This window comes from Cyprinus carpio, chromosome B7 (genome assembly GCF_018340385.1).
Source record: "Cyprinus carpio isolate SPL01 chromosome B7, ASM1834038v1, whole genome shotgun sequence".
Taxonomy (NCBI): Eukaryota; Metazoa; Chordata; class Actinopteri; order Cypriniformes; family Cyprinidae; genus Cyprinus; species Cyprinus carpio.
Window position 1 is genome coordinate 12,867,758 of NC_056603.1, and position 23,803 is coordinate 12,891,560.

Sequence of the window (23,803 nt, forward strand, 5' to 3'; positions counted from 1 at the left end):
AACAAAAATTGGAGAAATTAAAGAATCTAAATACGAACCTAAAAGAATGCACATGAAGAATATTGTTCCAAAACATTGTTCCATTTTAGATGTTCAAGTCATCATGTTGCTATAGAAACATGCAGATGGAGTAATTTACCATTGGCAGAGAGATCTGTAATTATTGAAAGTTAACATCAAATATTTCTGTGATAGAAGATGAGAAGCATTTTTTGTATGATTGCTCTTTGTATGAGGATTTGATCTTGTTCTTGTTGGTGATGTTTGTATTGATGTGTCAAGTGTTTGTGATTCGGGGTATGCATGGATATTGGCATTATCTATATAGATATCATGGAATGAAGAAAAGACTATCTGCTATTGGACTATGTATTACTGTATATAAATTTGATAAAACTGAAATTTGAAAGTGACATTACATACCAAAACGGAGTCAGATTGTGACGTCATCTGAAAAAGAAAATCATGAAGATTATGAAGGTTTTTTTATTCCATGCACCAATGAAACATTCACAATAAGGGCAGGAAAGTGTATTAATAACGTAAACAATCTATTCTGATTGGATATGGACTGTATAAGTGTAAAGATCAGAAGACTCACCTAACACAAACCAACTCAAGCATACAGAGGATTACAGATGAGCACTTGAATGCGGTGGTGACCTTCTTCTCACGCCCTTCACAACCACACCAGTGCAATTACACTGACAGCGGCAGATTTACGGGTGAGAACAGCAGGCTGTGCGGCCGTCCGTCATGCATACGCTCACAGATCCTCTGAATGTAATATATTCACAGTGCTACAGCTGACTAACAGAATCAGCAAAATGCAAACAACGGCTGAAGAACGTGCCGGAGAACAAGGTTGTGACGTGACCGTGATGCTTAGACCGAGAGGCAAAACATCATGTAGGAAACTCACATTGTTATCTTCAAGCATCATAAAATATAAAAAAACACCCAAGTAGTTTTTCCATTCACTTTTTCAATAGACATTTAAAACAGTATTAAACATTACACAAACCAGCTAGCCCATTAAATGAAACATCTGAAGCAAAATGAAAATCTGAAATTGACAAAGAAAAACCAAACATTTTAACAAGATCTTAAATGTGTATTTGAATCAGAAATGTTAGTATAATTCAAAATACTGATTATAAGCATAAAAGCTCATTTAACATAGATGCACACACAAAATCCTCATAATACAGGATTATTATATATATATATATATATATATATATATATATATATATATATATAGTATGAACTGTCTGAAATGTTCAAATTAGCACCATCAAAAGTGGCAGTTTAAGTACCGATCACATGTGCAACTGACATACAGTACTGGAATACAGAAGCAATATTCACTGTACCTGGAACATGAAGCTGTTGCATAATTAATAATTCTGACAGAAGCAGGTAGTTACAATATGTATTAAATAATCCTAACAAACATTAAAAAACACGTTTCATTTAAATACATACAAAAGTACAATAACAAAACGTGGAGAAACTGCTGAATTTCACAGTAGTGAAATTTGTCTAGCACCTGTTGTGACCTTGTGCAACCTAGTAGATGAGAGCCAAGGTCTCAAACACACACATATACACGCTCTGTTCCAAAACCTAGTGAGCATTTAAAGGCATCGATGGTGTGTGAAGGTCAAAATGTACGCTATGCATTTCACGCTTTACTGAAGTAGCATAAAACTCAATCAGCTGGCTTTGAAGTGCACGCCAGTTTGGTCACTAGTGAGGTTTCATGTCAGTTAGGATGCTCCCTATGTAGCTCAGTAGGCTTTGAAACAGTCTCTCATGCACACATATGCAGTGTCACCCTCGGCCAGGGGGGCTTTTATGAAATACAAACCTAAAATTTCACATTTTCTCACCACATCCTGACTGTAAGGTACCTTGCAAACTCCTATAAACTGTATTCAGATCTTAAATATGAGATTTGGATTGTAATGTTTTTGCTAAAATTCTGTCAAATAAAATTGCACAATGTGAGAACTACATTTAAATGAAGGCATTATTGTCTCATACCAATGAGAAATGAATCAGATATACAAGCACAAAGACTCGGGAGTAGCTCTTAGTGTGTTTGACTGCATTAGTTATGGCACTGCAGCACCATCAGACTAATAGATGATTCTGACATTAGACACATAAACGGTCTGTAACCTGATTTCACTGTGACTTAAAGGAACAGCGCATCCAAAAATAAAAGGCAATTTTTTATCCCCATGTCCTTCAAAACTTGTATTACTTTCATTATTCTGAGGAATAAAAAAGAGAAAATTTGAAGAATGTTAATGCTACTTTTTTTTTATAATGTGAAAAGCATAGTTAGTTAAGGATATCAGGCTCCTAAAAAGACTAAAAGCACCATAAAAGTGTCTTAAAAATGTGTTTATATCACACTATATTTCTAAGGAGATACCTCTGTGCAAAAGTCAACATTTTTGAAAAAGGTAGTGTTCAAAAGAAAAGATCAGCATACTGGTTCAGAATGACATCAGGGTGAGTAAATAATGGGACAAGTTTCATTTTGAGGTGAACTAATGATGCACCAAAGGCAATAGTCCTTTGACGATGCAGTGGAGATCATGTACCTTTCTCTGTTAAAATATATGAAACAACACAACAAGTTTCTAAAACACAGAGAGTGTGGTAAATAATATAATCACTCTGAGAAAAGGTGAGACATTCGGTGTCCTTTCTGAGAGAGTCAATAATTAGCCTCAGTTTGATATAAAATACATAAACCTTAAAGAGAAAAAAAAACTATTTGAATGAGTCACCTATTATCAACTTGGCTGTTCAACTGCATCAAGATAGCTCTTGATGAATTAAATAACACAAGCTACTTCAGCTCTTTTCCAAAACCTAGTGAGCTGCCTATGTAGGCAGTATTTTAAGACTCTCAGTGTGAGAGCTGTTCAAAAATGTAGGCAGCATGATTATGCCACCTTCTAAGTTGACTTTTTTGCTGAAGATGCAGAGAATGAGAACTACCATAATGCATGGCATAATCTGAAATTGCCTGCATGCATGCAAGAATAGATTGTTATTATTCCATGCATGCAAAAATAGATTAAGCTATTATTGCATGCATGCAATAATAGATTATGCTAGATTATGCTATGCATTATGGGGGTTTTATTCACTGATTATGCATTAATAGATTATGCAATCAAGCCTGCTGCTAGCAACAGCCAGATCATGGGTTCAATTCCCAGGGAAGGCATGAACTGATGTAAAAATGTAAACCATGAATGCAATGTAAGATGCAAATGCATAAGTATAAATGCACTGCAACAAGCTCAGAAAACATCTAAATTGGTGGATGAAACAGAAAAGATGATTATATACTATATAAAATCCATTCAGTATCTAAAAGCATTTACAAAAAATGTTCAGTCTAATTAAAAAAGTACAATGCTATCCAATATTTGTGTGTTCCTATAGTATTGCATTGTTATCTTAGAAACAGGTAAATTCTAAACTCTACTGAAATCAGTTGTGATTGAAAGAGCAAAATAAGTTCACTAGGTTTTGGTTACAGAGCCAATATAAGAAAAGACAGCTTATTATAATAATAAAAAAAAAAAAAAAAAAAAAAGGTTGTTGATACAGATCTGTTGTTACAAAGTCCATCAGTTATTGGCCAACCAGTGGCCTTAAGAAAGCAATTTTTGGTGAAATGAGCTTTACACACAGTGCAACAGGCAGGCCAGCATGCTGAAAAAGTCACTTCCAGGGCCAAAGTGTGGATTACAGCAAAACATGACAAAACAAGAAACCTTCAAGTCCCTAAACAAGAAACAAACATAATGCAAGTACGCAAACACACTGCAAGTACATACTCAGTGCAGGGGGTGATAAAGTTATGCATAGAAATGCTTACGTTTACGTACTTGCATAGTGTGCTTTGCTGGAAATATCTGTCCCACTGCTTTCATTTTTTCATGTAAGAACATTTTTAATAAGAATAAAAAACATTGTTTTTGACAGTACAAATGGAGAAGGCAAAAATAGACCTCTATGTGTGGGAGTGCCGGGGTCATTAACTCTTAAGGGGTATTTTGCTGGTGTAAAAGTCTCTGCAGGTCTGGCAGCAGCGTTGGTACCAGCGCATGTCCTGGCACAGGTTCTTCTCTCGGATCACCCTGCAGTAAACCGCCCACTGATCCCCCATGCACTTGTACGTCAATGCAGCTGCCAGGAATGACAGAAGGATAGGACAAGGCATTTCATAGATTCAATTATATAATACCATCCCTGACAACTTGCATACATCAATCCAGACACGCAGACTCATCTAGAAGATGCCATTTTTGTAACCGCCAGCAATGTTCAATGTTGCTGTTAGACTACAAAATAATGCTTTTTCGAAGGTTATTATTCATAATTGGAGTGCATTTTACAAGAAAATACTACTTTACAAGAAAATGTTACTTGCTAATCATTTGTGACCATGGATCACAAACCCAGTCATAAGGTAAAATTTTTCCAAATTGAGATTTATTCATCATATGAAAGCTAAAAAATGAAATGGAAATAGATTGTGTTATATTTCTGGTTGATACTGAACATTCAGGGACATGCAGTGAAGCACAAGAAATTACTGTGTACATCAGGATTTGAATGGATTATAAAAATTAGAGAAAATAGGACAGAAGACTGCTGAAGTCTTACCCAGTCTCGGGGAGGTGATGGTGTTCACATTGACTTTCACATTACACGTCCCAAGATGACACTGCCTGTACGCGGTGGGCTTCAGGAAGGCTGGGCAGTCGCTGCCATGGCGACCGGTCACTTTGTGCATGCATTGAACCACTCTGGACTGCAGGCCCCGCCCACAGGATGATGAGCACTGCAATGAACCAATGACAAGATCACAACAGATTAAAACACTTTCCTCATCATAACCTGCTCTGACAGACCTCATTTCTCTCAGAAAATAGAGCATCTACTCAACATTTCAATAAAGCTTCTTTCTACTCTTACTCTACTTTGTAACTGTCACGTTTAAATGATAGATTTGAAATCAGGAATACAATCTGATAGCAGTGGTATCATATCTATCACATGCTCTTCCAGAACCACTTTCACATCCAACCATCAGCCCAAACTTGTAATGAGAAGCACTTATCAAAATAAGAAGCTTTTTGAAGTTTTCAAAATAAGAGATGATTTCATCTTTGAACAATTTGTATTGTAATTTTACAGTTGAAATGTAAAATAAAAGTATTGTTGTATTTTTTTTTAGTTTATTTTATAGTGAAATGTCACAAAAGCAATATTTTTTATTTTATTGTTTAGTATTATTATTAGTTTTTTTGATTATATTATTATTAGTAGTAGTATTATTAGTGCAGCCATACAAATAGGCACAGCAAAACTGGATTTTTTTTTAATCGAAATTGCAATTTTTATCAGAAAAATCATAATTTGTTGATTCTTAAGCTCAAATCATGCTTAATACTGATATTTTCAGGATGGTCAAGCTAATGCACATGTACGAATATAATATATAAAATAGCAAACAGAGGTAATTGGCAATTTTAAACTCTAAAAACAGTACTATTAATGAGTGTTATGATTTTTTCCATACATTATTACAAAAGTGAGTCATTTCCTATCCTTACAATGTGACAAAACTCAACAGCTGATGACAAACAATTTTAGAATAAATAAATAAATAAAAAATATTCCAATAATATAAAATAAAAAATTCAACATTACAAAAAATTAACTAAATATGACAACAGCAAAAGCTAAATAAACCAATAAACTAATTAAAAATAAACCAGCAAAAATGCAGTCATACAAATTCAAACAATAACTAAACATTGATCAAATGAAGGAAAATAAATAAGCGTTTTTATACCCAGAGTCAAAGGGCCAGCTGAGTCTCCGTCTTTGAACCGGCGCTAGTCTTTTTATTACAGACAGTAAACTTTTACAGTCCCCTAATGAACAGCGCTGTCTCCGGGCAAAGCCACAGTTTTCTCTTTTCTGTTCAGAAACAATAACAATTCATAAGCCTGGCCCACTTTACACTGTGATCTGTAAAAGCTCAACAACTCTCAAACGTCTTCGGCTTTCGCTTGACATTTCTGCTCACGAGGAGTTTAGAATGACATTGTTTTCAAGCAAACCACATAATGTAGTATATAAAGATTCAGACATTTTCACAGGCCTCCACACATTATCAATAAACTCCAAATTATGCATTGTTTAGTAAAGATTACAAATGAAATGGGCACATTACAAGACAACAACTAAAATTATGAAATAGTCAATAAACTATTTAGACTAACTAGACTAACCAAGATGGCGGCGCGTCCACACGCAGCGGCTTCTCTCTGTCCCGACAGAACGGTGTTTTCGTGTTTTTTGTCTTGTGAGTCGCAGCAGTTTTTGTACGTCGTCATCGTGTCTATCTGTCTTTAAGCGTGCATACAGTCGTGAGTTTCTGCTGGATGTCGGCAGAACCGCAGTTTTTTTTAGAGTTAAACTCCGCGCACGCGGAACAGCTGCGGGCCCTCGGTCTGCTCCGGAGGCCTACATCATCACCGACCCCCACTACTGCATCTCGCCCACAGCGGAGGCGCCACAAGCGGCGTGAGGGGAAGCAGAAGAGGGGTAAGCGCGGAGGTATCCGGGCTAGGCTAACGGCTAACCCACACAAGTTATCTATCCCCACCATCGTACTGGCTAACGTATGCTCTTTGGACAATAAACTGGACTACATCCGATTACTACGTTCAACTCAAAGGACTGTAAGAGACTGTTGTGTGTTTGTATTCACGGAAACATGGCTCAGCGACAGCGTTCCGGACTGCGCCATTCAGCTCGACCAGCTGACGTGCTATCGAGCAGACAGAGCTCGCGTCTGGTTTTTCCTCCCGCGGCGGCGGGCTTTGTGTTTACATCAATGACGCGTGGTGCCGCGATGCTGTTGTGATCTGCAAACACTGCTCACCCCTAGTGGAGTTTATGATTATTAAGTGCCGGCCGTTCTATCTGCCGAGGGAATATACTGCCATACTGCTCGTTTCGGTTTACATTCCCCCGAACAACAACATCAGCAACAGGAACGATGCACTAAATGAACTGTTCCAGCAAGTCAGTGAGCATCAGACAGCACACCCCGATGCTTTTTCTCATCATAGCTGGGCATTTCAACCATGCTGACTTAAAGAGTGTGTGTTTCCAAAAGTACCACAACACATTAACTTGCCAAAACGAGGTAATAACATTTTAGACTTTGTTTACAACACACAGAGAGGAGCTTACAAAGCCCTCCCCCTCCCCCACCTTGGTGCCTCAGACCACATCACTGTCATGCTAATGCCTGCATACAGACCGCTCGTTAAAGTCGCCAAACCAGTTCAGAAACAGATTCAAGTGTGGCCAGAAGGGTCGTCTGACGCTCTTCAAGACTGCTTTGATACAACTGACTGGAATATGTTTAAGCAGGCTGCCACTTACAATAACACCACTGACTTCCAGGAGTACTCGGAGACTGTCACTGCCTACATCACCAAGTGTATTGAGGATGTAACAGTCACAAAAACTATCACTGTCCGGGCCAACCAGAAGCCGTGGATGAAAGGGGAGGTCTACAGACTCCTGGAGACGCGGAACGCTGCCTTCAGAGCTGGAGATGAGGGGGGCCTGAGAACAGCCAGGGCCAACCTATCCCGTGGCATCAGAGAGGCTAAGAGACAGTACTCCATGAGGATAGCCCATCAATTCAGTGACAGCAGAGACACTCGGAGCCTGTGGCAGGCGATACAGACCATTACAGACTACAAGCCCCCACAGCGGACCTGTGACAGCAACATCTCTCTGCTGAATGAGCTGAACACCTTCTTCGCTCGCTTTGAGGCACAAAACAGCTCCACTGCACAGAAAACTCCACCTCCTCCCAGTGACCAGGTGATGATGCTGACCCCGGACAGCGTGAGGAGATCCTTCAGCAGGATCAATGCACGCAAAGCTCCGGGTCCTGACAACATTACTGGGCGTGTACTGAGAGACTGTGCAGCAGAACTCACTGATGTCTTCACAGACATTTTCAACATATCACTTAGTCAGGCTGTTGTTCCCACATGCTTCAAAGCTACCACCATCATTCCAGTCCCGAAGAAGCCATCTCCATCCTGCTTCAATGACTACCGTCCTGTTGCACTTACTCCCATCCTCATAAATTGCTTCGAACGGCTAGTCATGCACCACATCAAGTCTGCCCTCCCCCCCTCCCTGGACCCATTCCAGTTTGCATATCGGTCCAACCGGTCGACCGATGATGCCATCTCAACTACCCTCCACTCAGCACTCACACATCTAGAGAAAAAAAAAGACTCATACGTCAGAATGCTGTTCATAGACTTCAGTTCAGCATTCAACACAATCATCCCTCAACAGCTCATTCACAAACTGGTCGAGCTGGGGGTCAACACTTCGCTGTGCAACTGGCTGTTGGACTTTCTGACTGAAAGACCTCAGGCAGTACGTGTCGGCAGCAACACATCCAGCACCATCACACTGAACACTGGGGCCCCCCCAAGGATGTGTGCTGAGCCCCCTCCTCTTCACTCTGCTGACACACGACTGCACACCGTCACACAACTCCAACCTCTTCATTAAGTTTGCGGATGACACGACTGTGGTGGGTCTCATTAGCAACAGAGATGAGACAAACTACAGGAGTGAGGTGAGACGCCTGGCCGGGTGGTGCAGTGACAACAATCTCTCTCTGAACGTGGAGAAGACGAAGGAGATTGTTGTTGACTTCAGGAGAGCGCACACTCAGCATGTTCCATCAACGGTGCGACTGTGGAGAGAGTGAGCAGCACCAAGTTCCTGGGTGTGCACATCACAGAGGACCTCTCCTGGACCGACAACACCGCAGCACTGGCCAAGAAATCACAGCAGCGTCTCTACTTCCTCCGCAAAAACTGAGGAGAGCCAGAGCCCCACCCCCCCATCATGTACACCCTCTACAGAGGCACCATCGAGAGCATTCTGACTAGCTGCATCACTGTGTGGTATGGTGCCTGCAACGCGTCCTGCCGGAAGACTCTGCAACGCATAGTGAGAGCAGCTGAGAAGATCATTGGTGTCTCTCTCCCCTCCCTCCAGGACATTTATGGAACCCGTCTCACTCGAAAAGTCCTCTGCATTGCAGGTGATCCCACTCACCCGTCACACAGCTTCTTCAGTCTGCTGCCATCAGGGAGGAGACTGCGGAGTCTCCAGGCCAGGACCAGCAGATTGAAGGACAGCTTCATTCATCAGGCTGTCAGGAAGCTGAAACTCGCTCCCGAACTTGCCCCCCCCGTCCCTCTTCTGCCCCAGGCACCACTGAACTATGAAACCCCCCCCCCCCCCAGGTCCCACATCCCCAGGTCCTTCCACTAACATACGATGTCATGCACCAGTCACTTTGTGCAGCATTGGTCTGCTCACTACCTCATTCAACATGGAACTGACGTCATTCTACCTCCTCATCAGTCAGTTTAAATAAAATAACTGCTCTTGAGCCCTTTGTCACTTTAATCAGACTGAATAAGCTATTTTTTTTATGCACTAAAAATCTTTATATCTGCACTGTTTGTTCACTGGTTTGCACTCTATCTGCCATGTGCCTTGCGCTGCTTTTATTTAACCATATTTTTATTTTATTTTTTTCTGTCTTTTTTTACGTTCCCTTATTGTATAGTTTTATCTTATATTTTATATTTGATCTAGATTTTAGGCTCTACTGTTAGTGTTATCTGTATGCACCGGGGGTCTGAGAGTAACGCAATTTCGATTCTCTGTATGTATGTACTGTACATGTGGAAAAATTGACAATAAAGCAGACTTGACTAAACATAGAACTGTGACTGCACAGAATATGTCACATACAAACACATACGAGATTCTGAGTGAATCTGCTCACAGCAAACGGACTGAATTAGATTTCCAGAGGAAGACAACAGGAGGAAATGGTTCTTGAATTATGTAGCATTCTGCTTCCTGTGAGACGAGCAGGAGTCATAATGTCAGCCAATCAGCCGCCATCGTCATGCTCATGCATTTGAGACCCAAAGGAAGCTTTATTTCTCCAAGAACACTCCGGCAAAATTAAAATCAGCGAATCTCTGTGACAATCTAATACATTTTAATAGACTTATATTTTGACAGGGCAGGAACAAATTTTCAGTTATTTCATCACTGGCTGAGGAGAGCTGGGAGCAGACAGCATTATGAAATGATAAACAAAATACCTTGACCTGATTATGACACAAAAGACATCAATAGTCATCAGTAGACTGTTGTGTGTTTGTATTCACGGAAACATGGCTCAGCGACAGCGTTCCGGACTGCGCCATTCAGCTCGACCAGCTGACGTGCTATCGAGCAGACAGAGCTCGCGTCGCGGGAGGAAAAACCCGCGGCGGCGGGCTTTGTGTTTACATCAATGACGCGTGGTGCCGCGATGCTGTTGTGATCTGCAAACACTGCTCACCCCTGGTGGAGTTCATGATTATTAAGTGCCGGCCATTCTACTTGCCGAGGGAATATACTGCCATACTGCTCATTTCGGTTTACATTCCCCCGAACAACAACAGCAACAGGAACGATGCACTAAATGAACTGTACCAGCACATCAGCGAGCAGCAGACAGCACACCCCGATGCTTTTCTCATCGTAGCTGGGGATTTCAACCATGCTGACTTAAAGAGTGTGTTTCCAAAAATACAACAACACATTAACTTTCCAACGCGAGGTAATAACATTTTAGACTTTGTTTACACCACACAGAGAGGAGCTTACAAAGCCCTCCCCCTCCCCCACCTCGGTGCCTCAGACCACATCACTGTCATGCTAATGCCTGCATACAGACCGCTCGTTAAAGTCGCTAAACCAGTTCAGAAACAGATTCAAGTGTGGCCAGAAGGGTCGTCTGACGCTCTTCAGGACTGCTTTGATACAACTGACTGGAATATGTTTAAGCAGGCTGCCACTTACAATAACTCCACTGACCTCCAGGAGTACTCGGAGACTGTCACTGCCTACATCACCAAGTGTATTGAGGATGTAACAGTCACAAAAACCATTACTGTCCGGGCCAACCAGAAGCCGTGGATGACAGGGGAAGTCTACAGACTCCTGGAGACGCGGAACGCTGCCTTCAGAGCTGGAGACGAGGGGGGCCTGAGAACAGCCAGGGCCAACCTATCCCGCGGCATCAGATTGGCTAAGAGAGAGTAATACAGGAGGATAGCCCATCGTTTCAGCGACAGCAGAGACACTCGAAGCCTGTGGCAGGGGATACAGACCATTACAGACTACAAGCCCCCACAGCGGACCTGTGACAGCAACATCTCTCTGCTGAACGAGCTGAACACCTTCTTCGCTCGCTTTGAGGCACAAAACAGCTCCACTGCACAGAAGACTCCACCTCCTCCCAGTGACCAGGTGATGATGCTGACCCCGGACAGCGTGAGGAGATCCTTCAGCAGGATCAATGCACGCAAAGCTCCGGGTCCTGACAACATTCCTGGGCGTGTACTGAGAGACTGTGCAGCAGAACTCACTGATGTCTTCACAGACATTTTCAACATCTCACTGAGTCAGGCTGTTGTTCCCACATGCTTCAAAGCTACCACCATCATTCCAGTCCCGAAGAAGCCATCTCCATCCTGCTTCAATGACTACCGTCCTGTTGCACTTACTCCCATCCTCATGAAGTGCTTCGAACGGCTAGTCATGCACCACATCAAGTCTGCCCTACCCCCCTCCCTGGACCCATTCCAGTTTGCATATCGGTCCAACCGGTCGACCGATGATGCCATCTCAACTGCCCTCCACTCAGCACTCACACATCTAGAGAAAAAAGACTCAACAGCTCATTCACAAACTGGTCGAGCTGGGGCTCAACACTTCGCTGTGCAACTGGCTGTTGGACTTTCTGACTGGAAGACCTCAGGCAGTACGGGTCGGCAGCAACACATCCAGCACCATCACAGTGAACACTGGGGCCCCCCCTGTGTGCTGAGCCCCTTCCTCTTCACTCTGCTGACACACGACTGCACACCGTCACACAACTCCAACCTCTTCATTAAGTTTGCGGATGACACGACTGTGGTGGGTCTCATTAGCAACAGAGATGAGACAAACTACAGGAGCGAGGTGAGCCGCCTGGCCGGGTGGTGCAATGACAACAATCTCTCTCTGAACGTGGAGAAGACGAAGGAGATTGTTGTTGACTTCAGGAGAGCGCACACTCAGCATGTTCCTCTGACCATCAACGGTGCGACTGTGGAGAGAGTGAGCAGCACCAAGTTCCTGGGTTGTGCACATCACAGAGGACCTCTCCTGGACCGACAACACTGCAGCACTGGCCAAGAAATCACAACAGCGTCTCTACTTACTCCGTAAACTGAGGATAGCCAGAGCCCCACCCCCCATCATGTACACCTTCTACAGAGGCACCATCGAGAGCATTCTGACCAGCTGCATCACTGTGTGGTATGGCGCCTGCAACGCGTCCTGCCGGAAGACTCTGCAACGCATAGTGAGAGCAGCTGAGAAGATCATTGGTGTCTCTCTCCCCTCCCTCCAGGACATTTATGGAACCCGTCTCACTCGAAAAGCCCTCTGCATTGCAGGTGATCCCACTCACCCGTCACACAGCTTCTTCAGTCTGCTGCCATCAGGGAGGAGACTGCGGAGTCTCCAGGCCAGGACCAGCAGACTGAAGGACAGCTTCATTCATCAGGCTGTCAGGAAGCTGAACTCGCTCCCGAACTTGCCCCCCCCGTCCCTCTTCTGCCTCAGGCACCACTGAACTATGAACCCCCCCCCCCAGGTCCCACATCCCCAGGTCCTTCCACCCCCCCTCCCTCTAACATACGATGTCATGCACCAGTCACTTTGTGCAGCAGTGGTCTGCTCACTACCTCATTCACTCATTCACCATGGAACTGACATCATTCTACCACCTCATCAGTCAGTTAAATAAAATAACTGCTCTTGAGCCCTTTGTCACTTTGTCACTTTTAATCAGACTGAATAAGCTATTTTTTTATGCACTAAAAATCTTTTTATCTGCACTGTTTGTTCACTGGTTTGCACTCTATCTGCCATGTGCCTCGCTGCTTTTATTTAACCTTATTTTTACTTAATTTTTTTCTATTATGTCTTTTTTTACATTCCCTTATTGTATAGTTTTATCTTATATTTTATATTTGATCTAGATTTTTAGGCTCTACTGTTAGTGTTATCTGTATGCACCGGGGGTCTGAGAGTAACGCAATTTCGATTCTCTGTATGTATGTACTGTACATGTGGAAGAATTGACAATAAAGCAGACTTGACTTGACTTGACTTGACTAAAATGTCATCAAAATACAGTCTAGATCAGGGGACCAAATACATTCAATATTATACACTGAGTGTTGCATTTTAACATGCATATAACATGCTTATAGTTTCATAGTAATGCATTTATATAATTATATATACTTGTGTTCAAAAGTTTGAGGTTGGTGTGATTTTTAATGCTTTTGAAAGTCTCTTCTGCTCACCAGGGCCTCATTTATTTGATCAAAAATACAGTACAAAGAATAAAATTTTGAAATATTATTACAATTTCAAATAACTATTTTCAAAAATTTTATTTATTCCTGTGATGCAAAGCTGAATTTTCACCATCATTACTCCAGTCTTCAGTGTCACAGGATCCTTCAGAAGTCATTCTAATATGCTGATTTGCTGCAGCAACATTTCTTATTATTATCAATGCTGCAAACAGTTGTGCTGCTTCATATTTCTGTGAAAATCAAGAAATATTTATTTTTCAGGATTATTTGAAAAATAGAAAGTTCAAAAGAACAGCATTTATTTGAAATAGACTCTTTCGTAACATAAATGTATATGGATGTAACGATTAACCGCGAGCCGGTTGAAAAACGATTCAAATATGTGACGATTCAAATCGGTTGAGATGCTAAACAAATCACGATTCATTAAGGAGTAGGAGTTTATATGAATACATGTCTAAGGGGAACTTACTGTCTTTAGAAAAGTTTAGATGGTATTTTTTCTTTTCATCTAGCCTCTGAATGATGCATATATTAAAGTTTATATGTGCAGCGCTGTAAAAAAAAAAAAATTGCAGCGCTGTTTTGATTACAGCAGAAACCAATGAAACGCTTTAAGCGCCACCTGCTGGCAGAGAGTGAATCTGCATCATATTCAGCTCGTCCGCTGTTTCATGAAGATATTTTTACGTATAACCTGCAAATCTTCCAAAGCCCAAATTTTTTAACAGTTGTGTAATTTGCCATTTGGTTCACTTTTCTAGAACATTTTAATTTCTTCTCAAAAATTAGTGTGAGATCAAACAGTAATTGTCTCAGACCCCCGGGCTGGAGAAATGGTGCCGTCGGCTGCCATGACTGCAGACAAAAAAAAAAAATTGCTTTGCAAAGTGGCAAAAAGTGCATGAAAGCAATACATTTCCATGCCTCCGAGGAACCCAAACTCCTTTCAGCAACACACAGTACTTCACGTTTACAAGGGACGATGGGCTATTGAAAATGAAATCAGCGTGGCAGGTTAGCATTGATCTCAGGGCTGTCTGTCGCCAGAGTCTTGTAAATAACTGCAGTCAGGGAAAGTGTGAGTGGAGTGATTTCACAACGACACCACATGTGCTGTGAATGAGAATAGAAGTCCTCAAAACATCTCATCTGCTGATCAAAGGTGGCTCTGAATCACTGAATCACTCCCTCAAGAGAAGACCATGGCTGATTTGAGCTAATAAATATGACAAAGCTCTTTAACATCTGTCGTGTGAAAGGAGAGCACCCTTACAGACGAAGAGCAACATGGAAATTCCTGAGATCTTCTTCGGTGGAAACTATTAAAATGATTTTAGAAATGCTACATTATCACAACAGTAGCCTAGAACAACGACTAAATAGCCGTTTGGATTTTGGTCAAATTAAAGTGGGCTGTTGGTTAGTATTGATGTAAACAGATGCATATGATAAATAATGCGATCATCAGCAATAGACAGCATATAAATGAAAACGATGATGATAAAAATTATGATTCTGGAAGTGGTATATGGCTGTGCAAGCTTTGGAGGTGTTGATGGAAGTGATTTACTGGATTTATGCTTTGATAATCGTACTGAATATTATCCAGATGTTGTTTTCGATAAAAATTAGATTTTCTCACCTTTTTGCTCAAAATTATACATTTTTATGAAACCTACCTATATTCAAGTGTTGATAAAAAAAAATGCTTTAAGCTAGAATAAAATTGATTGTTTTGTTTAAAAGTAGAGGCTATGATCTTTATTTTGGTGTATTGCATATTCAAATATTAATACAGCAAAAAATACTGTAGGCCATAAAATTTTAGTGAAAATCATCAAAATCGCTGGTGGTGGCTGGCAACTTTTTTCAAAAATGCTGGCGGGGAAAGAGTAAAAAATCAAACTAAAATAAAGCTTTAAAAATAGATTAACTTGAAATACATTGTTATTGTTACTAATTTTGTTAACTAACACTAAATCAAACAATTAAAAATGGTTTCGTTAATTGAATTAAAACTAGAAAGTTTAAACTTGTAAAGTTTGAGTTGATCAGGGCCGGCTCCAGGAATGGGCTGAGCCCACCCAAATGACTGACTGTAAATTTTTTTGTGCAGTGATTAAAACCAATCTGAAGCTGACTGTATTTTGAGAAGTTTAAGATATAGTTGGAGACAATCATAAAAGAACACCAGAAAATTGCAGCATTTTTCTTTTATTAGCTGAAAGCAAGGCTCGCTGAATTCGGAAACAGAGCTTCAGTTTGTTGCAGAAAAGCAGAGGCTGACAACAAGCGAAAACAGGCAGAAATATTTGTGCACTATCACAGGGATTTTGTGAGTTACGGGGAGTTTAATATATGAATATGTATCATAGCCTACCACTGAAACATACTGAGCAGCTGAATTAATGTAAATTATTTAATTAATGTAATGTAATAAAAAACACGCTCATTCAGTAATGTGCATTCATTGCATCGAAGGGTCAAGAACATAATATAAGCATCTAAAATGCATGTAGGCTATACAGTTGAAAGCTTACCCCACTTGACTTACTGTTAATGCTGAATGTAAGAATAAAAACTGAAAGTAAACAACACTAAAATAAGTGCTTGTGTGAAGAAAGTTCATTAGTATAGCAACAGTTGGCTCGACTTTGTTCTCCTTCTATGATGTAAATGACCAACAATGTGCAGTGATGCAAATTGTTTGACTTTCTTCTGTCCAATTCCACCATTTTGAATTTAAAATAGGTTTTTTTGTGATTCATGTAATTCATAATTTATTATGATGACAATAGCATTTTTTCTGTTTTGTATTTTCAACAATACAACTAAAATTGAATGGGTGCATATTTTAAAATGAAAATATTATCTGCAGTTCAGATTGATTACTTTATAAAAATTATTTTTGTTCTTTTACCGTTTTTTTAATTTATTCCTCTAATTCCATTTAAATCCTTTATTTAGTTAGTTTATTTAAATAAATATCATTACCATAGTTGGTCTTTATATTTCCTCAAAACAATTGGTCCCCCCAATGTTCTAGGCATGATTACGGCCTTGTTTGGTATAAATAAAAAAGTTAGTTGAAAAGAATCACCACTGTAGAAACAATGACCCAGAGCAGTGGTTCTCAAACCTGTCCTGGAATATAACCCCTAAGTCCATTTGATTTACGCAGGTAACATACTTTGCTTGTTATCAAAAATAATCTACTCTAGAGGGACTATTTAGGTGTTGTTACTGATTCTATTTGGAAGTCTACCGGAAGTTAAGTTAGGGCCACAAAAGTGTGCATGCACGGTAACATTTGTTTATGTTGTTGCCGTTGAAACCGTCTATATATATAATTTTTATTAAAAAATTTTTTTTTTTTTAAATTACACAGCTCTGTGGAATACTTGATTCTGATTGGTCAGTCGCGACATTCCGAGGTATGTTATCCCTGGATAACAAGCTGTAAAAGCTAATAACACAGTCTCATCCGGGTAACAGCAGTCGACGCTGTACTCTTGCTTGAACTATTTTTTTCTTGGTGGAAGCTTTGCGTTTGTTTAGCTTATAAAATATTAAAACTCAATTCAAAATGGTGTACAATTGTTTAATTATGTCATGCTGGTATCGCGGACTCGCTCTCGTTTCATTCAAACACAGCTGCTGCCATTTTGCTACGATTGTTTTGTACGCTGTAATGGATTATTAGATAACTAACAAACTGGTAAGGTTTTAAAACATTTTCATCTTAATTCTTTTATTGCCTTAATTATTTTGTGGTGAAATGTTGTGTAATAAGTGGTTTGACTGCACCTTTTCCCTTAAATGTCCATTTAGTTTGAATTTGCTGCTTGCTCGCAACTGCTGTCTTCACGGTTATTATCACGCTTCAAATATTTCAACTCAAATCAATATTTTGCATCTAATTATTTACTTATGTGGCAAGTAGCCGTGTAATAAGCAGGATAATGTATATCCAGCCGGTTGTTCTCGCAGAATAAACCCCTTCAGGCCTGAAGTCCTGATCACCCTGTCGGGGTTTATTCTGCGAGAACAACCGGCTGGATATACATTATCCCTTACATATATTAGTGCTGTCAAATGATTAATCGTGATTAATCACATCCAAAATAAAAGTTTTTGTTTACATAATATATGTATGTGTACTGTGTTCATTTATTACAGTATGTATATATAAATACACACACATACAGTACATTGTCACGCCCCTGGACTCATTATATTGCATTTTCCCTCCACATGTGTTCTGTGTTCCTGTTAATTAGTTATTCTATGCACCTGTGTTTCCCCAATTATCCTATCTTTATAAGCGCTAGTCCTTTCAGTTTGTGTTTGTCAGTTCTTGGATGTCTTCCATGTGCTCTTTATTTTCCCATTTGGATTATTAAAGACTCTCATTTCATGAATTCCTCGTCTCCTCATTCCTGGCTCCTTTACTCCTTGTGTAGTGTGACATATATTTTGAAAATATATGTATAAATATTTATAATATTAAATATAAATATTATATTTATTATATATAAATATATAAACATATAACTTTTAATATATGCATGCATGTTTTTGTATATACATAATAAATATACACAGTACACATACATATATTATGTAAATAAAAACTTTTTCATGAGATTAATCATTAGACAGCAAGAAAAGTCATATGAGAGGTTCTTACATTTAGATGAAAGATCATGAAAATATTTGTCCAACTTTGAAATAACATTTTCAGGATTTCATGTTCCCTGAATTCTATTATCTGAATGCCCATTAGCAGCTGACATGATGGAGACACACAATGCACCAATATTAACTCATGTGAAGAGCACTCCAAACACAGACAGACCCTAGCCTGTTACAATCTCTCATCCTATTCACTAATATAATATGTAATTGTGTTATTTTGTGCCAAAACACACAATGTGTTCCACATAATTGAAAAGGGATGACATTCACAGCCTGGATAAGAACACAGGAGCCAAAACACAGAAAAGAGCCTTGTTCTGCTCAGCTAAATAGGCTATTTCTATTCAGCAGAGGCATTTCAGTCAAGCCATGTCAGTCATATGAATGGATGTTCATACTCGTGTTAATCAGTGTAAATCCACTGACTTTAATATTCTGCCTGGGTTCATTACTGTAAAAAAATGCCAGGATGGATTTCACAAGATTTGTTACAATAAAACGCTGTGTTCAGACTGAACTGTATTGTGAAATCAACGCAGACTAGGTCAACAAATTACAAACATAACTAGATTAAAAGCATGGAACACCCATAAACCCTTGAGTTTAAATAATTTGAAGTCTCCATTATGGTAATTAGTTTAATATTTAGTTAAGAATTTGGCTCTTAACTAGTATTATTTAATCTTTGTCTGAATAATAGTGTTAAAAGTGTAGTGAATGACTTCAAGTCTCCCATGATAAATGTAACAATACATTTGCAAAATTATTTAAGTAGCACTGATCCAAAATTATAAAGGTGAGAGCAATACTATGACGTGCTATTGTGAACTTCTATATAAAAAAATAAATAAATAAATAAACTAAAAAAAATATATAAAAACATGAATTAATAAAAGTACAAAAGCACAGAACAAAATGACTCAAACTAAAATAATAAATGAAAATATATAAATAAAAGCTATTTAAAACTTATATAACAAATGAAAATGAGAAATGTTGCCTTGGCAACTAACTGAACTAATTGAAGTTAAAATAAATTAAAGCTAAACAAGAATAGAAAACAGTCAAAATTACAAAAGCACATAACAAACTAAAATTAAAATGATGTTTAAAATAAAAGCAAATTATATTAATATAACTAAATGTTAACAGTACTAAAATAACACCGGGTACTCTAAACATCTATCTGTAAATATCTGTCATCTGTAAATAATATACGAGAGATTACTGTAATACAGACACAGAAAGTCACTTCCTGTTTATGTTTAGGTTTAGGTATATGTATGGTTTGATTGTTAATTGAATGACTACTACAGTAAAAATGCCTGTGCAATGCTTCCCCATTCCTGATGTGATAGTAGCTCGTCTTTTCTGCAGATCACTGAAATGAAAAGAAGCAGGTCTACAGAGGGAACATCTGCTCTTTGCATAAATGCATGACACATGCAGAAATATCTGATGCTTTCTGCACCAACGTCTCACTAATGGGAGAATCTATTTTCCTCTCATTTCAGCCCCAAGATGATACGGCTGACTTCACAAACAAATGTCGGAGAGGCTCGTATAGTGAATACTGAGAGCTCGGACGCATGTAAAATCCAGCAGTAAACCACAACAGGCCATGCAATGATGTTACTGTATTTTTCTAGCCCTTGATAAAACACATGACACATTTAACTCAAAACTAATTTCAGGAGTGAAGCTGAGATCAGACAAGTGCACCTACACCAAAGATCAATGACCGCAGAAACACAATCCACAACCTTCAAATGTCTTGGTGAGTCTCCGTCTCAAATGCCACTGAGGAGGAGCCACAGTAAGATAAAGCTCAGAGCGAAACATAAACCTTAAACCTACAACACATCCTGATGCTCCGATTAGCTGTGGAGCCTTGAAGGTCATCCATAAAGGTGCATGAAATACTGCTATAAAAATGCACATTGAGCATGTATCTCCACAAACTACTTTAGTTGCCACAAAACGGATGCTGCAACTGACTTTACTACTTTATTGTAATGTGTTTCCAAGTTTAATGGCTAAATGATGGCAGGACTTGATTTTATCCATCAGTTTTTGATCTGATTGTGAAAAGTGAGCATTACAAACTGGATATAAAAAACTGGATGCTTCATATTTTCCACAAAAATATAAAGCAGCACAACTGTTTTCAGCATTGATTATAATCAGAAATGTTACTTAAGCAGCACATCAGCATATTAGAATGATTTCTGAAGGATCATGTGACACTAAAGACTGAAGTAATGATGCAGAAAATTCAGCTTTGCATCACAGCAATAAATTACATTTTAAAATATATTCAAATAGGAAACAGCTATTTTAAATTGTAATAATATTTGACAAAATTACTGCTTTTACTGTATTTCTGATCAAATAAATGCAGCCTTGGTGAGCAAAAGAGACTTCTTTCAAAAACATTTAAAAATCTCACCGTTCCCAAACTTATGGTAGTGAACGTCATAGACATCAAATTAGCATATGACAGGAAGAGCAAGATAATATTTTTTGATTACAAGGAAAGAAATGCATTTATGAAAAATAAATGCAGACGATTCATCCACAGAAATATTTGTAGAAATGTACCATTTATAAAGTGTCAGCTTCATTCTGTGATCTAAATTTTGCTTCTTGTTAATTAATATTGCAGAATGAATAATAAATAATAAATAATTCTATATATCAAGTTCTGCTATATTTCTTATTCACCTAAAGCCTCACAGAAATTTCCATGAAGATTTAGATTTAACTTTCCTATTCTCCAATAAGCAACATAAATAAATGCTTGATAACTGATGGTTTACTCGCTATGTCGTATCTTGCCAATCTGTTACTGAAAATGTAAATGTCCAACAGGTCAAATCCTGTAAACGTCAAACAAAAGCAAAACATATGCTGCCATTTCAGCACTTGACCCTGGTATTTGCTTCTTGAAGCTATAATACTGCATATATGATTATAATATTTTTTGATTAAATGCATAGATTTGGTCCTGGATTCTGCTTTTGTAGCATAAGCCATGTTATATTAACTAACAATGACCCTTTACTCGAGACTTGACTTCTAGCCTGTGCACCTGAGACTCTAAACCATGAGAAGCAGCACTATGGTAATGGCATGTCCGCACTGAGGTGGTGAGAGCTCATTAATGAGCAACACAAAGCTCAGGAGAATGAGAGGAACAGACAGATGGTGCTTTACAGGCATGATGTGACCCTGGGCCACGGCGGTCAGCTCCAACGGGGCAGCAGCAAGGTAACCATTGACAGCCCACATACATCACATACGACAGCGCAACAAACTCTGATTTAGCTGAAGATCTGCGGATGCACGCAGAGCGCTCTCTCGCTGGCGTAATGTTCGCCTGTCAGCTTTCATTTGACTCAGGATAGAGTCTGATGCTTCACAGCTATGCTATGCAAAGAAATGTTACGAATTCTGGACAAGCTAAGCTCAATCAGCATTTGTGGCTTAATGTTGATTACAAAAAGAATTTCCATTCACTTCATAAAAAAAAAAAAAAAATTGTAAAATGTAAGGTTATAATGCGGGTCTTTTAAATGGAAGTGAATGGGGCCAGCTTGTGGAGGATTAGAAAATTTAAGCATATAATTTTGCATATATTTATATTTACAAAAAGGTTTTGGGGTTAGCTTCATTTACAACTTTACACAGAAATGATTATTAAATGATTTTTTATACTAAAACCATGTTAACATATATTGTTTTATGTCACATAGCTGAACTATAAAAACTAAGAGTATTTTTATAAATCAGCCCTTTCCACATTCATTGTAAATTTTCAGCATCATTACTCTTCAGTGCCGCATGATCTTTCAGAAATCATTCTAATATGCAGATTTGCTCCATAAGACACATTTATTATTAATATTGATGTTGAAAACAGTTGTGCTGCTTCATATTTTTGTGGAAACTATGATACGTTTTTTCAGGATTCTTTGATGAATAGAAATTTAAAAAGAACAGCATTTATTTGAAATACATAAATTTAAAAAAAAAACATTTTAAATGTCTTTATTGTCACTTTTGATCAATTTAATGTCCCTTTGCTACATAAAAGTATGAATTTCCTTAAAAAAAAAAAAAAATCTTACTGACTCCAAACTCACTTTTATATGCCAACTTCTGACTATTTGGTCATCCTACCTTTGACCATTCGCCGGTCTTCCACTCGTAACATTTGGAGTGATCCTCACACGTCTCCACCTCTGCAGGACGAGACATGGGATCACAGAGACCCTGAGGATTGGTGCAGGTCACTGTCCTCTTCCTGCTGCCACGACCACATTCAGAGGAGCACTGGGACAGACAAAGACAACGAGATCTCAGAGGATAACACCAGGAAAATAAGTGAGCAATTGGGTGCAAAGAAGGATGGAGATAAATAAAGACACAAGCAAGAGTGCTGGTCATTAAAACTGGCTTCCTGTGGAGTCTCACTTAGCCGCTGACTAAATCCACTCTAATGAAGTGCTTACAACATCAACATCAAGATCTAAAATGAGACCCAGACACTCAAAAACAACCATGGTGCCCTCCTTAAGCCAGGACAAACCCCACAGACACAAGTGCACATACCTTTTCTTAGAGACCCTCACATGTCCAACAGTACAGGATGTGTCTCATAAAAGCAACTGTCTTTATAGAAAATACTTTTTATGACAAGTCATAATATTATATTAATCAAGGCTTCTTGCACCAGAAAATGCTGTAATTTTAGTAAATATTTTGACATATTGTGGCAAGCAATTGACTGCTGCTGTACCTTTAAAACTATAACAGATGTAAACATGGGCTTAAGTGTGTAAATGTCATATCTTATGAGGCCATTTACACAGAATGTGGTTTTGCATTCTATTTTGCTGCTTTCCATAGTTTTTCTACTTAAACCTGATGCTAAATGGACCACTGTGCTCATGTTAAAAGAAGTTCAGCTCTTAAACAATCCCTTTTAAGACCTTGCTTTTTTCCTTTCCCCTGTCCTGCATCTTACATTTTCTGTGTGAACGGCCTTTAACTGTGATAAACTCTGAATTTCGACAGCATTTATGGCACAAATTTGCATTTCTGTAAAGAGACTTACAATGCATTCAAGATACTGTATGTACACATTACTTGCTTTGCCTGGGAATCAAAGTCATGACCTTGGCAGTGTTAACGCCATGCACTCCTTTTTGAATTACATGAATTTTAAAATTGGCTTTCAAAAAGCCAAAAATAGTTTAAAATATATTTTTTTAAACTGATATACAATATACTATAAGTATAAATATATTTACATACAAATATCTTTTTTAAATATATACATACGTGTGTATTTATAAATACACAGTACAACCACATATAGTATGTAAACTTAAACTTTTATTTTGAATCCGATTAATCACAATTAATCATTTTGCAGCCCTACTAGATGGATGTATTTGACCATTGCAACACATCACACTGTATTT

At 38.9% G+C, this 23,803-nt stretch overlaps 1 protein-coding gene across 2 annotated transcripts in view; it reads right to left on the reverse strand.

Moving 5' to 3' along the window:
• Positions 1–1,251: 1,251 nt before the first annotated feature.
• Positions 1,252–23,803, reverse strand: part of adamts17 (ADAM metallopeptidase with thrombospondin type 1 motif, 17) — a 125,768-nt gene continuing 103,216 nt past the window's right edge. For both annotated transcript variants that reach the window (XM_042727308.1, XM_042727307.1), the window contains 3 exons: positions 22,497–22,649; positions 4,705–4,882; positions 1,252–4,224 (listed from right to left, as the gene is read on the reverse strand). In XM_042727308.1, the coding sequence (XP_042583242.1) occupies positions 4,073–4,224; positions 4,705–4,882; positions 22,497–22,649 (483 nt within the window). In that variant the 3' untranslated portion in view covers positions 1,252–4,072. The remainder of the gene's footprint in view (positions 4,225–4,704; positions 4,883–22,496; positions 22,650–23,803) is intronic.